Genomic DNA, 16,030 nt, shown 5'->3' on the forward strand with positions numbered 1-16,030 from the left:
TAATATAGAAACAACCACAAAAAAACCCAACCTGTAAAAAAACAAAACAAAACAAAACAAAACCCAACCTGTGTTTCCAAGGAAATGAAGTATTTTCCTAGCATTAAATGGTTAAAAAAAAGAAAAAAAAAAAAAATTTAATGGAGGCTTCCCGCAGGGGAGCTGAGAGTTGTAGGAACAGTGTCCTCCATAACTTTGCTCCAGTTTGTTCATTTGTTCACTCTTTTACTCTTTCCTCAAACATTTATTATGTACCTACTCTGTGCCACATACTGTGCTAGATGATAAAGATACAACAGTGAGCCAAACATAGTCCCTTCTCAGCACTCGCAATCCAGAGAAGACCCAGGGCCAAAGGGTCTGCTCCAAAAGAACAGGTAGGCTCAGCGGTGGAACTTGTGAGGATTGGGTTTCTCCATGTTGGCAGGCACTTCAAGTTGACATTCAGGACCTACAGCCTCTACTGTGATGCCAGGATGCTTGCAGTCTACTCCAGCGTGAAATGCTGGGAAGAGGCTAACAAGAACTAGGTGATCGATGGGAGTCAGGGCACTAGCTGGTCTGGCTGGGCGCAGGGCAGAAGTTATTCCTGGAGTCAGGACCAGAGTAAGTGATCTGTTAGTCACACAGCTACTTCTTGGGGAAGAAGGCCAATCCACCTAAAGCCAGTTTCCTGAATGGCAAGCGGACCTACCTAATTGCTTGTTTCTTTTCACTGTTTGGAAAATGTAAACAATTCATATACAATGGTTTTAACAGCTTTTTGAAGATGTAGGTGATGTTTAAGGTGTCCTGTTTTCATTTTTATATGCTGGCATTTTACGGAACCTTCAGTTTTTGTTTGCCCTGTTGTAATGGGAGGGGACTTGGACAGGGAGAGAGAAAAACACCCCGCAGAGCCTGGACTGCTGACCTTCAAGAGAGAGGAGATTGATGGGCAGGGAGTGGGGACATGGGGGAGAGGCAGAGTAAGAATATATTCACCAAGAGTATAATCATTGAAAAAATATATTCTTGAGTGCAAAGAATTCTTAGGAATATATTTTTCTTATGAATAATAGCAAGCCAATTTATGCCCTTTAGTACTTCCTCGCCCACCCTCTCCCTGTTCCACCTCCCACTAGAGGCATTGTTAATCCATTGCTTCCAGGCAAGACTCCCCATTGATTCAGGGTCTCCATGGGAATGAGGCTACAGGGGATATGCACTTAGTTCAAGAAGATGGGACGGGAACAAACAGAACCTGGCAGAAATGATAGAGTAAGTCACAAAGTCATTCATAGTGTTTTAGGGATGCTTCACCGTGTTGTCTACAAATTAAATCTCTTCCTAGAGCTTAGAACTGGAATCTGGATGTCTTCAAGCGACTTGACATGGAAAAATATTAAAAAGATCTCACTTACTGAAAGCACATAAATTTCATCTTCCACTAATAAATTTTTCTTTCTCACCAATGGAGAACAACTTGCATTTGTATCTCATTTTGTAATTTTCAGCATGCTACATGTTATCTCATCTTGTGCTACAGAAAGTCCGAGTTTGTTTAACTCACTTATTTGTACCCTCCTTTATTGTAGAGAAATTTTGAGTTAGTTTGCATAGAAACATAAAATTCAGTTGAATAGAAAAATAGATGAGGATATTGCAACGAAGGAAAAATAAGAGTAGGTGCATAAAGCCGGTGGGATAGCACCTTGTTTTCCATAAAGTCATTTGTAGTTGCTAGATCCAGGCTATGCCAGCCAAAATAAAGAGAGGGAAACTTTGTTTATAAAAAATAACATGGTCATTAGATTAAAAGAATAAATGCTCAGGATCACAGTTTTTCTTGGTACTGAGACCTGAGAATTTTCCACAGCTTGTTCTCATGAAAGAAACACTATGTGGCTTACAGACTGTCTTCCTGAACTCCTGTGTAAGAAGTACAATGGTAGGTCTCTCTTGACTGCTTCCTATAATATCCTGCTTGGTAAGGTTTATGGGATTATGCCAGAATACGTTTTAATAAAAGCAGTTCTCTAGGGGGATAAAACAATGCAGTTCAGGTTCACAGCTCCCTGATGGCTGGACAGGAGCCAAAGACCACATCCAGGAATGGGTGGACGTTTAGTCTTTCAGGCGTTCCTCCAGGAATATTATTTCTTGTAATCCAGGGTTTTTAAATGCACAGCAGAGAACTTCGGGTTAGATTCTTTGGCAAGAACCCGAAAGTGTGAGTTGGCTCAGACAAAATCATTTCACAGATGAAGAAACGGGACCTTACAGAGGCTGATGATTATCCAAGGCTTTGAGGTCAGTGGCAGAGCTGGGACCAAGGCCAGATTCTTCCGACTCTTTTTTTTTTTTTTTCCGACTCTTAAGTCTAGGGCTCTTTCAACCATTTCATCTCTCCTCTCTAACCTAAGTAGAATTCTATTACAATTTAAAAATGTTAAGAATGGAATTTCTTAATGATGTTTTGTTAAATATCATATTTGCCACTTACCATAAACTTTATTAATAACTTTTGATTCATAATGGGTCAACAGATGGTAAAATAGCTTAAAATCTGCAAATGCAAAATGATCTGGGAAGAGGAAATCAGTTAAGATACCTGTTTTAGAGAATCATTTAATGTGTTGTTCAATAAAATAATTAAAAGTTTGGTCTGGAAAAAAAGGATGACTATTTCTAACATCTGTAATGTAATCCTACTTAGATGTTAACTTTTTTAAAAAATTAATTTATTTTTGGCTGCGTTGGGTCTTCATTGCTGCACACGGGCTTTCTCTAGTTGTGGTGAGCGGGGGCTACTCTTCGTTGCGGTGCGTGGGCTTCTCATTGCGGTGGCTTCTCTTGTTGCAGAGCACGGGCTCTAGGCACGTGGGCTTCAGTAGTTGTGGCTCACGGGCTCTAGAGCGCAGGCTCAGTAGTTGTGGTGCATGGGTTTAGTTGCTCCGTGGCATGTGGAATCTTCCCAGACCAGGGCTTGAACCCGTGTCCCCTGCATTGGCAGGTGGATTCTTAACCACTGTGCCACCAGGGAAGTCCTAGATGTTAACTTTTTAGAAGAATGAAACATTAGCTATAGAGCTGAAGTCCCGCCCTCCCACTCCTTTGCCCTCTACCCTGAAGTTGTGGGTATCACTCCCAAGCGTGTTTCTGTTCTTTTACCATATATGTATGTGTGTGTTTAAAATTTACATAAAGTACATAAATGACTTCATAGTGTATCAATCCTTTTGGACTTGCTCTGCCCTCCACCCCTGAACATTTTAGTTTTGATATTTAACCTTGCTGATACTAGTCATTCATTTTAGCTGTGGAATAGTCTGCCCTCATATGACTCAAATACAGTTTATCCATTCTCCTACTGATGGGATTCGACTGTTTCCAATTTTTCTGCTACATATAGTTCTTCCATGAACATTCTTGAACATAAGTCCTTGTGTCCATGAGCAATTTTAGAACATTTTTTAGTTGGCAGAAATTTATTAAGTCACCAGCTGTTGCTACTCCTACCTGAGCATCAGTCACATCCTGGGTCCTCCTGGGAGATCCTTGCACCCAAAATGCTGTTTGGGTCAGCATTTGCAGCCAGTGCTGATCCAGTCTTTGTGTACCTTCAGTGCCTTCCAACTCCTTGGTAAATTGGTAAATTTTATGTTATGTGTATTACTACAATTTTTTAAAAATGAGATAGAAAATTATTTTCAACCTATAGTCTGTATCCACCTAAGTATTAATCAAGTGTCCAGGTAGAAAATAGTCATTTCTTGACATGCAAGTCTCCAAAAAATTTATGTCCTATGCTCTCACTCTTAGAAAGCTACTGGAAAAGTTACTCCAAAAAAATAAGACAGTAAAACAAGAAGGAGGATGGGAAGTATTCCAACAAAATTGAAAACTAAACTAAACATGAGAAAAACTCCAACTCCTTTCTGCTTGGTTTGCTCAGGTTCTCGACTAGGACCTGTTCCAAGAACCTTTCATTTCTCAAGGACCCTACCCTACCCTAGCTCCCTCACACCTAAGAGATGATCTGACTTCTTATTTTCCTGAGAAAAATGAGGTCATCTGATGAGAGCTGCCTCGATCCTTCTCTCCCAAACTTCTCAGCATTTCCACTTAGAAGAATGGTGAACATGTGCAAATCACAAATTCTTTGTGGAATGAATGGAGGTAGGAGTTTTTTGTTTTTTTTTTTTAAGTTTCTCAGACCCCCAAATTGGAACTTTGTCTTGCCGGGAGCTACACCCTCTTCAAAATCACTAATTCAAATACCCTCTGACATCAGCCTCCAGTTCTTCTAGCTTAACATCCAAAGTACTCTCACTGTGATGGTTCTTCAGTTTCCCTCAGACACCAGTCTGTGTGCTCCTTCATTCTATCTGTTCACCTCTTCCTGTTTTCACATCCCCTCTTTCTATGTCATCCTCCCTGCAGCTCCCACCCTGGACCTCTCTCGCAGAGCCCTACTTTTTCCTGCTCCGACCCGCTGCATGGCGGTCATCCTGGCAATTTCTCCTTTTGTTTTCCTGTGTTCAATGTCTAGTCCCCGTTTTTCTCATGTTTAGTTTAGTTTTCAATTTTGTTGGAATACTTCCCATCCTCTTTCTTGTTTTACTGTCTTTTTTTTTGGAGTAACTTTTCCAGTAGCTTTCTAAGAGTGAGAGCATAGGACATAAATTTGTTGAAGACTTGCATGTCAAGAAATGACTATTTTCTACCCGAACACTTGATTAATACTTTAGGTGGATATAGACTATAGGTTGAAAATAATTTTCCATCTCAGTTTTTAAAAATTGTAGTAATACACATAACATAAAATTTACCAATTTAACTATTTTTAAGTGTAAAGTTTGGTGGTATTAAGTACATTCACATTGTTGTGTAACAACCATTACCACCGTCCATCTCCGGAACTCTTTTCGTCTTGCAAAACTGAACTCTATACTCATTAAACAATGGGTTAATTTAATTCAAAGTTAATTAAAACAATTAATGTCCCACACCCTCCCTCACCCCTGGCAACCACCATTCTATTTATGTATCTATGAATATGAATACTGTAGGTACCTCATGTAAGTGGAATCATCAGTATTTGTCTTTTTTGTGACTGTCTTATTTCACTAAGCATGGTGTCCTCAAGTTGCAGCCATGTTGTACTATGTGTCAGAATTTCCTTCTTTCTTAAAGCTGAATAATATTCTGTTGTATATACATGCCACATTTTGTTTATCCATTCATCCATGGATGAACACTCGGGTTGCTTCCACCGTTTGGCTATTGTGACTATGGATATATAATGTGAATTATATACTGCTATGAATATGGGTATATAATAATCTCTTTGAGACTCTGCTTTCAATTCTTTTGTGTATGTACGCAGAAGTGGAATTGCTGGACCATCATATGGTAATTCTATTTTTAATTTTTAAAGAACTGCCATAGTGTTTTCCATAGCAGCTGTACCATTTTTACTTTCCTGCCAATGGTGTGAAAGTTTTCCAATTTCTCTACATTATTTTCTGGGTTTTTTGATAGTAACCATCTTAATGGGTTTGCGGTAGTATCTCACTGTAGTTTCGATTTGCATTTCCATTCTGATTAATGGTATTGAGCTCAAGTCCTGTGCCCATTTTTAACTGGGTTGTTTATTTTGTTGTTGTTGAACTGTGGGAGTTCTTTATGTATTATGGATATTAACTTCTTATCAGATACATTATTTGTAAATATTTTCTCCCACTCCATGGGCTGCCTTTCATTCTGTGGAATGTGTTCTTTGATGAAAAGAAGTTTTAAATTTTATTGTAGTTCAATTTATTTTTTCTTTTGTTGCTTGTGCTTTTGGAGTTATAGCCAAGAAATCATTGCCAAATCCATTGTCATGAAGCTTTTGTCCTATGTTTTTTTCTAAGAGTTTTATAGTTTTAGCTCTTATGTTGTTTTCCCGGAACTTTTAAGATATTCCTCACTGTCTTCTGTTGTCCAATATGGCTAATACAGAAGTCTGATGCTATTCTAATTCTTGTTCCTTGGTGTGTGGTTTGGTTTTTTGTCCTCTGGGAGATTCTTTATTCTTGCTATTCTGAAATTTTGTAACCATGTGTTTTACCGAGGGTATTGGGCACTCATTGTGCTCTTATGTTTGTCCTTCAGCTCTAGAAAATCTTCTTGTATTAATTCTTTGATAATTTTCTCCCTCTGTTTTCTCATTTGGATGTTAGATCCACTGGATTGGCCTTTAAGTTTTATATTTCTTTTCTGTTTTTCTCCCTTTTGTTTATGGGAGCTGTCCTTATTTTATTTTCTAGCTCTTTTATTGATCTTTAAAAATACAGCACTTAAATATTTTTTCATAGTGCCCTGTTCCTATCTTATTGCCTTGCCAAACTCCATCTTCCTGGTTCTGACTTGATCCTGTTGGCTTAGTTTCCCACGGGACATGAAGCATTTACTTTGAAAAAAAGTGGAGTATGCACAAGTTACCTGGCTTCAGAACTGATGTCTGATGTACATCTGAAATGTCAAACCTGGACTCCTGCTTTGCCCTCAGACCTGCTCCACCTGCAGCCTTCTCTGGCTCAATTCATGGCTTCTCCATCCTTCCTGTTGCTTACGTCAAAAATTTAGGAGTTATTTTTTATTCTTCTCTTTCTCCTATGACATATGACATCGAATCAGTCAGGAAGTCTTGTTGGTACCATCTCCGACATATATTCAGACCCTGACCACTGACCACTTACTCCTTCTACTTCTGCAGCCCTGGTCCCAGCCATCATCACCTGGATTACTGTAATAACCTTTTCCTCCCAGCATTTTATTATGAAAATTGTAAAATATACAACAAAGTTGAAAGAACTTTACACAAATAGCTGTATTCTCAACACCTAGATTCCACCCTTAACATTTTACCGTGCTTGCTTTCTCATTTATTACCCATCTGTCTATCCCTCTGTCCATCCATTCTGTGATAACCTTTTAACTAGTCTCCCTGCTTCATTCCTTGTCCCATGTGTTGTTCCCACACATCAGTCCAAATGATAATTTTAAAACATAAGTCAAATTATATCTCTCCTCTACTCAAAACTCTGCTATGGCTGCCCATTTCACTATTACTAACTCTGTAGACTTTGTAATCCTCAAAAGGAAAATTGCCTTGGTAATTTTCAGATTCCTGTGGAATTGTGAATTCATACTGAGCTTCTGTGTAGTATTACCATTGTATCACTGAGGATGGAATTGACTTTTGTCTTTTGGAGGAAATAGAGCAAACGGTAGTGCTTGCTTGTTCAGAGGGCTATGATTAAAATCTTTAAGCATTCATTCCTGCCAAGGTAGTTGTCTTGCATTTTGCTTTCCATTTCAGCATATGGTGGGTGTGGATATTTATAAACAAGACTAAGTCTGATTTTACAAGGGCTTTCCAAAATTAATTCTGTCCAATAGAATATGACTTTTTGCTTTGATATTTTTAAAAATCCAATGGTTAAAGAAAAAGCTAGTGAAATGTGTTAGCAGCATGCAGAACAAAACTTTAAAATATATCTCTTGTTATATAGTGCATTGTCATGTGAAGGTGTAAAATGGAAGAAATGTTGATTCTGTTTGTAACTGATATGGTGAAGCCTTTTATAAGCTTTAAAATAGAGTTCACCTTATGGCGTCATTTCTAAAAATTTTCAATTATCAGTTTCATTTTTAATTTTTCTTTCCTTTCCTATGTTTGCTGGTTCCTCAGGGTTCCTCTTTTGTGTTTGTTTTGATCTCTTCCTTTCATTCTTGGAGGCTCTCCTTAAATGTCTCATAATCTTTGGCTGTCCAGTCATATTCAAGAGTGAGGAATGAAAAAGCCAATCAGTGGAATTTCACAGTTGGGTGATTTGGCATGGAACTGACTTTTCTATTGAGGAATCCCAAATATCAATCTCTAGAGGTCTTTTCTAGGGACTTTACTCTCTCCAGAAAAGCATCCTCTGAAATCCCACCTGTGGGTGGAGCAAGGGATCGGGGCATGCGTCTGGCTCCAGCACTCATGGAGAAGGTGGGGTTGGTGAGGGCTGGAGGTCCCCCTGTTGAGGTGTATACTTGTCTAAAATCTTGCTATCGGTCCTGATCTTCAGCACACTCAGACCTCTGTCTCATCCTCAACTTCTGTAGTAATTCTTGCCACCAATCCCAGACCTCTCTGGGATTCTTTAAAGATAGGGGTGGAGAAGCTAGAGTTAATAGGAAAGCCAGGAATCTTTGGTAGCAATTTAGGGACAAAGTAATGGGGTCACGGGCAGAGGTGATGGCAAAAGGAATGAAGAGATATATATGGGGAAAAGCCCCCAAACCATTGCCAGTACTTGTAACTTAAAGATCTCTCTAGGTTTTTTGGGAGACTGGTGACATGGTAGTAATGAAGGCAGGGAACTTTTGCTGGGGGTATTATGAGCTTTAAAAATTGGAGGGTGGGGTGCAGGGGCAGAATTTCTAGGTTAAAATGAGCTGATGAAAATTAAAAATAATTACTTCCTGAGTGCATGCTTTCTAGAGTTGTGCTGATCTATTAACACATCCAGTTTTGTGGCTTTGGACGTTTTTATCCTTAAGTTTTTTTACTCTACGTTTTAATATTGTGATTAGCTTTTAATTTTTACTGCTGATTAAGAAATGGGATAATCCTGATAAATTCATTTCACAGATTATAGTAAATACAATTTATATACTGTAGTACATCTGCTATAGTAAGCACGCAATAAATGTTCGTTGCTACTGTAGTTTTTAGTTTCATGTGCTTCACTGAAATCCTTATAAGATATGTATCCCTTTCTATAGCAGTGGACCCTGCAGTTCAGAGCATTTGGGACTTGGTCAAGGCCAACAGAAAGCTCTTTTAGGGAAGTGGTTACATTTACTTAGAATGCTGTTGTCATGGTTGAAGTGGGTGGTTTATCAGTATAGTTGGAATTGGCTGGGGAGTGACACTGCTTTGTTGTGAGGTAGCAAGTGCAGCAATGTCATATCCAGAGAGTTGCTACGTGTTTGTGTTCCAAAAGTGTGGTGAATAGTTAGGATTGATTGTTCTGGCATTTTGTGGTGATTATTAGAAAAATAAATTGCCTAAAAGGAGATAGAAGAGTGGATCTTAAAAATCAATTGATCTGGGAATTTACACCAATTGCTTCTGGTCAAATGATGATGAAAAGGTAAGTAATAACAGAGTTAGGAAAAGTTAATGGGAAAAAGATGGAGAAGCTTATTATGGCAAGTGTGTCACCAGCTTTCTTCTGTGAGCTTGGAGGCAGATCAGAGTTAACAACTGTCAGTTGCGAGGACAAGCTCTATAACCTAACAGACAAAAGGGAGATCCTTTAGAATTCCTAGGTCGACCGTAAATAACCTGGTACAGCTGAAGAACAGAAGAAAACACAGGGAATTTACACCAGGGAAAATGGTAACATTTAAACCACTCTGTTAAAGAACTACCTAAATGTGTTTAACACGTCCTGCTATGGTACATACACCTTCCGATCAAATTTTGAAGGTGACATAGAAGTCCCTTTCTCCCCATTGACAGTGCTTTTTTCAGTGCTGTTAGAACAGCAAGCAGGGCTCATTAACAAACTATCTACTAATGAGAAAGTGAGACCTCTTGAACTACCGAAAAGGCTTTTAGGAGTCCTTTCTAGAAATTTCTGACAAACCCAGAGAAGTTTTCTAATATTTTTTATTTGTGTCAAGAGAGTATTTTTCTCATTATACAGCTATAGATATACAGTTTCCATAGCATATGGATTGGAGAACTGACCCTGAACTAAATAATACCTTATTCCCCATTTGTTGTCATTTCACCAAAATAAAAGCAAAAATGTTTTTCTTATTGCAGCAGAAATAGGCATTCATCATTTGAAATTTAAAAAATGCAGATAAGCAAAAGGAAGAAAATAAAATCACTAAAAATTCCATTCATTAGAAATGATCTCTATTCAAATTTCACTTTTGAGTTGTAAAAATTCTAATCATAATAATCCAAAGTATATGCCAAGATTTCTTTTAAAAGGGAAATATTCTAGTGTTTTGAGGTTTTAGAGAAACCAGACGCATATTAAGATGTATTGCATAAGCAAACCACAGTCGTATCAAAATAGCTTATGCCATTTATAACAGCATGTGTATTAATTTACATGGATTTTAAAAACACAGTTCCACATGATTCTACTTGATCTTCGAATCTTTAATGCCACTACATTAATTCTTTACCTAATCTTTCGTATGTGTCTGAAGATGATCTATTATTTTCATTCTGAACCCTGATGTTACATAATTGTATGTAACTTTTATTTGAAAAGGAAAAGTAAGGTGATGCGGACCACCTGGGAAGAAGGGCTTGTCTGTGCTGTGATTCCACCTGAGCAGGCAGCCCTCGTGCTCCCCACAGGGGAGTCGGAGGGCAAATGATAGGATGGCCCTCAGGATTTTGGTTGATAGACCCTTGTGAGTGACTCACTGAGCACCTGGCCAAGCCTCATTACTCTTTATGCCTTCCTTGCTCATATTCTTTCTAGCTTCTCAGTTAAGGTCCTGAGAAGTCTCTCAAAGCTTGTCTTCTCTACTGTGTTCCAGTTTTTCATGAGCCCTATTTAGCAAGTAAATTCCTCTCTGGAGATGTCAACTGTTTCTCACCAAAAACAATTATGTTGGAAACGTCATCATATGTTGTCTTCAGTCAGATCCTCATGACCTCTGTAGCGTGTTTTGGTAAATAATTGTACTAAGACAGTATTGGGATCAATAATCCAACACTTGCAATTGATTCAGTCTTCATAGCTTGGTTTTACTTTTTTTTTTTTTTTTTTTTTTTTTTTTTAGTTTTTTGGTTGCAGCGCACAGCTTGCGGGATCTTAGTTCCCAGAGCACGGATCAAACCTGGGCCCTTGGCAGTGAAAGCGCGGAGTCTTAACTGCTAGACCACCTGGGAATTCCCTGGTTTTACTTTTGATTTACATTTTTTAGAAGCTCTAGGAAATTCTTCAGTAAATAAAAAAATATTATATTTTACTGACCTGTTTGTTAATAAATTTTCACTGTTAAAAACAGAAACCTCTGAGACACATAAGTTATTTTAAGGTCTAGACTTTTTTTTTTTTTTTTTACAAATACTAATTTTTTTTCTACAACTTTAATATAGAATAGAGTGGATTCCACATGCCAGTCTAGTCCAGGAACATTTCTTGATTCTCTGGTTATCAATTTGTTGCATATTATTCTGTTTTTATTTTAAGTTCTTTCCCCTACATTTGATAACTTATATTTATTTAATATTGAATGGCAGTGAGTGGCCCTCAGAGACATTCTTATTAAATTCAAGGCATTACCCGAATAATGCTTACAGGACTATTTGGAGGGAGATGCTGTTTTATATTAAGTACACTCCTCTAATCACATCTATCTCCAGATTCAAGCGATAGGACATGCCTTCTCCTTTGCTTCCATAACACCTTCTACATACGTTTCTGAGAAGATTTCACTCAATATGTGTTTATCTGTCATTCTCAGAAGATTGAATTCCTTGAGAGCAGCATATAGCATATATAAATGCTTGCTGAGTAAATGAGTAAAAGAAGGAATTAATAAAATCTGGCTAAGTTTTAGCTAGCTCTAGCTGGCTCTATGAGGTACCAACCTGTATTGGCTAAGAGCATGGACTCTTGAAACCAAAACCATCTGGGTTCAAATCTTAGCTCCATCATTTATTAGCTATGTGTCCTTAGACAACGGTATATGTCATTTGTGCATATCAGTTTTGTCTTTTCAAATATGGGATAATTACGATACCTAACTCATGCTTAGAACAGTACCTATATATAGTAAGTGCTACATAAGTGTTTGCTACTATCGTTATTATCCTTTTATTTAATAGCCCGGGCATGGAATAGTGGGTGCCATTAGGAAATTAATTCTGGAATTCAGTTTTTCTCCCCGTCATCATGAAGAAGTGCTTTGCCTTCACTTTGCGTTCAGGAGCTCTCAGCATGGGAATGGGTAGTGGAGGTCTTTAGTACACCAACAACTGAGGACATTTGCACCTTTATCAATCAGCAGGCTGCACAGGCTCATTGAACGAACAAGAAGCTTTTTATTTTGATTAGAATTGTATAAACTCTGTATAGGAACAGTGTTACCTCAGGCAGGCTCTGATTCATCTTACTTCAGAGGATAAAACAAATTAATTATTAATTGATAAACATATTAATTAATAAACATAGTTTATCTGGTAGGTAAAATCTTTAACAACAGTGATCCATGGGAGAGATGATAAAGGAGTTTTGGATGATAAACAGAGTGGGAAGACAGGATTGAAAGATTTTCGAAGTCTGGCTCTAGCATTAGATGTTTAATGATTTTTGTCCTTTGCATTTTTTTAAGTGGTCTATTGGATATGACTGATTGTATCTAGTTCTTGGCCTCAGGTTTATTTATTTTTTTGTCTCTCCCCCCCAACATTTTATTACGAAGAATTTCTAATATACAGCAAAGTTAAAGGATTTAACAGTGAACACACATATTCAACACACAGGTTCTGCCATTATCGTTTTGCTGTACTTTGTTGATCACGTGTCTGTACATTTATCCATTCCTCTATCCGTCCCCTGATACGTTTTATGTTTTTATGTACTTGGTTAAGTTTATTTTGCTAAGGAAGTCATCATCTGTATGGGAGAAGTCAATGATTTATTCTCAGCCCCCAGAATACTAATAGTGGCGTACACATACACGAAGCAGTACTTTTAAAGAGTTGCTCAGTAAGAATTACTCTTACTGGAAGGATTCCTTAAGAGTCAAAGTGGGGGTAGAGAAAGAAATGTGTAGGTGGAAAAATAAGGGCTTAGGAAAATAATTCAATATCATAGATAACCCATGAAAACATTCTTTTTGATATAGTTTTTTTAGTTTCACTTTGCAAACTATGCAGACCCAGTTCTTACTGTTTCCAGTAAATGGCAACAATCATGGAGCAGAAAAGGAACTAAGTTAAATGAAAAGCTTTAAAGAAAATCCTTGTATGTTGAGGCTAATAATATAATACACACAAATACCTAAGATATCAGTTCGTGTCAGCTTTACATCCTCTGGACAAATTATAAAATATAATTGCGTAGCTTTCCTTTTCACCGCTATTATAGAATCTGCAATGCTAGCTCTTGTGGAGTTCTGCCTGCAACTCTAAGGGGACTGAATAGGTCATAGGGCAAAATCTTGATTATGATTCAAAAAAGAAGGCGTAGTCACTTTATTCCATATGAACTAAGCAACACTCACTAGAAAGCTGTGATTCTTTTGGAGGGCAGTTTCTGGTTGCTGTTGATTTCTGGCAATGCATGTTTACTGGAAATGCAGAGCTGCAGAGTTACTAATGAGCATTTATCCCTTCTATTTTTAGTTCACTTCTTTAACTGAGATGAACATGATATAATCTCCATTGAGTCAAAGGATGGCATCTAGTCCTGTGCTTCCCACCGAAGACGAACAGGTTTCCTTGGGCATCGATGATCTCCATTTTTCATTGCAAGGTATTAAGATTGGGTGTGGTAACTGTGGGAACCTCACTGTCATTTATTCACAAATTGTATTGCTTTCTGTCTCTCTTATGGTAAAATATAGACATGTATCTGTATTTTTCCAATTGTAGAATCTTTCAGTATACTTCAATATCTTTATTGCTATCTCAGCTACTTAGGAAAGTAAGGAATACCTGGAAGGAACTTGGTATTTCGGTTTCTCAATCTGAGTGCATGTGTTTTATTTGCAATGAAAATTAAATAGTTAACCATAATTTGCTTGGCATTGTTTGCACTTATTTTACGTCTTTTTGTATGGCCTCTTTTAAATGTACATCCTTATTTTGCCCTAATAAAAAGGAATAGTAGTAATATTAAAAGTGAGTGAACTTTCAGTCCCATGAATTACGTGTGCCTTTATGCAAATAAGTACTGTCCGTATTTTTTTAATGTTTCTTGGCGATATTTGTTATGTACTTTGAAAATTCCTTAGCCACTAGACTTTACACCTCTGTTGCATATCTTGGAGCTGAGTAAAGTCAGCTAGTGTAGAAGAAATAAGGCTATGGCAAGTCTTTGAAAATATTTATGTCACTATGTATTTTAAAGTACTTGAAAGATTATTGACAGTATTATGTAACATTCTTAGAATGTTATTTAGAAGCCATAGCTTTTGAGTCACTAATTTTTTTATTTTTAATTTATTATTAAAAGAATTGAAGTATAATAGACATACAACATTATATTAGTTTCAGGTGTGCAATATAACAATTCAATATTTGTGTAGGTTGTGAAATGATCACAATAAGTCTAATGAACATCTGTCACCATACATAGTTACAGAATTTCTTTTTCTTGTGATGAGGACTTTTTTGGACTTTTAAGATCTACTCTCTTAGCAACTTTCAAATATGCAGCACAACATTATTAACTATAGTCACCATGCTGTGCATTATATTTATTTGTGTCATGTATGATAAAAATCCCCGAAAGACTTTCTTTCTGATATCTCTTTTTAATTAAACATGGTTTTGAATGATTAGCTTCTTGACTTTGGGGTCAGTGGCTTTTAAAAATAAATATCATGTAATTTCTATAGACTCAAGAAACATACTTTGAGGGATAGTACTTGAGGTAAGAATTTAAAAAATTCTCAGTAAGTGCATTTTTGTGGTGTCATATACTCGTCATAAGTAGTTTGAATCAAATTTTCATTTATTGGAAAAAACCCAATGTTCTTATTTTTCTCTCAAGTTTTGGTTGCATATGAGTAGTAATTCATGTGCCCTAAAGTGTATCAGGAAGATAGCGCATCAATAAATGGTCGGTAAATCTAATTTCTTTCTTTCTTCCTTCCTTCCTTCCTTTCTTTCTTTTTCTTTCTTTCTTCCTTCCTTCCTTCCTTTCTTTCTTTTTCTTTCTTTCTTCCTTCCTTCCTCCTTTCCTTTCCTTCCCTTCCCTTCCCTTCCCTTCCTTTCTCTCTTTCTCTCTCTCTCTCTCCCTCCCTCCCTCCCTTCCTTTTTTCCTGAATCAGTTGATCCTGATATGTATGTATGTATGCATTTATTTAATTTTTTCTTCCAGTTTTATTGAGATATAATTGGCATACAGCACTGTATAAGTTTAAGGTGTACAGCATAATGACTTGACTTACAGACATCATGAACTGGTTATCACAATAAGTACAGTGAGCATCCATCATCTCAAATAGTTACAAAATTAAAGAAATAGAAAAAAAATTTTTTCCATATGATGAGAACTCTTAGGATTTACTCTTGACAACTTTCATATATAAAATAGAACAGTGTTAATTATATTTATCATGTGTACATTACACCCCTAGTACTTATTTATCTTGTAACAGACTGTAACTAGACTTATTATGGTGATCCTTTTGAAATGTATAGAAATATTTAAACACTGTGTTATGTAACAGGAACTAATATAGTGTTGTAGGTCAATAATACTTCAAAAACAAACAACCAACCCAACATAGAAACTCACAGAAAAAGATCAGATTTGTGGTTACCAGAGGCAGTGGTGGTGGTGGAGTTGGCTGAAAGCAGTCAAAAAGTGCAAACTTCCAGGTAAATCTAATTTCTCATGCTGGCTCTGCCACTTACCAGTTCCTTGAACTTGGATAAGAGACTTTATCTTTTTTGTCTCGGTTTCCTCATATTTAGAATATGGGTGATAATGCCTGTATTGCACCTGTGCTTTGAAGATGAACCATAATGCATGCAAAGGGCTTAGCACCATGCCTGCCTGACACAGAGTAGGAGCTCAATAAATGCATCGTAATTTCTTTGTAGATATTACAGTTAAAGTCTTTGTCCCAAAGGATATCTTGTCCAGGAGCACACAGCTAGAGTAGATATTGCATGGTGGATAGGAAAAAATGGTAAACCAGATGTCTGGTTTTCAGTTTTGACATTTCTGTTCAGTGGCTTCCCATCACACATGGGATAAAGTCTAGACTTCTTGGTGTGGCTCACAGGCAC

At 37.2% G+C, this 16,030-nt stretch overlaps 1 protein-coding gene across 7 annotated transcripts in view; it reads left to right on the forward strand.

Annotated features, from left to right (window-relative positions):
• The window catches only part of SYNE2 (spectrin repeat containing nuclear envelope protein 2), a 313,385-nt gene that overhangs the window by 36,464 nt on the left and 260,891 nt on the right, over positions 1 to 16,030 (forward strand). For all 7 annotated transcript variants that reach the window (XM_036839615.1, XM_036839636.1, XM_036839653.1 and 4 more), the window contains exon 2: positions 13,412 to 13,541. In XM_036839615.1, the coding sequence (XP_036695510.1) occupies positions 13,463 to 13,541 (79 nt within the window). In that variant the 5' untranslated portion in view covers positions 13,412 to 13,462. The remainder of the gene's footprint in view (positions 1 to 13,411; positions 13,542 to 16,030) is intronic.

This window comes from Balaenoptera musculus, chromosome 2, assembly GCF_009873245.2.
Source record: "Balaenoptera musculus isolate JJ_BM4_2016_0621 chromosome 2, mBalMus1.pri.v3, whole genome shotgun sequence".
In the NCBI taxonomy this organism is placed as follows: domain Eukaryota; kingdom Metazoa; phylum Chordata; class Mammalia; order Artiodactyla; family Balaenopteridae; genus Balaenoptera; species Balaenoptera musculus.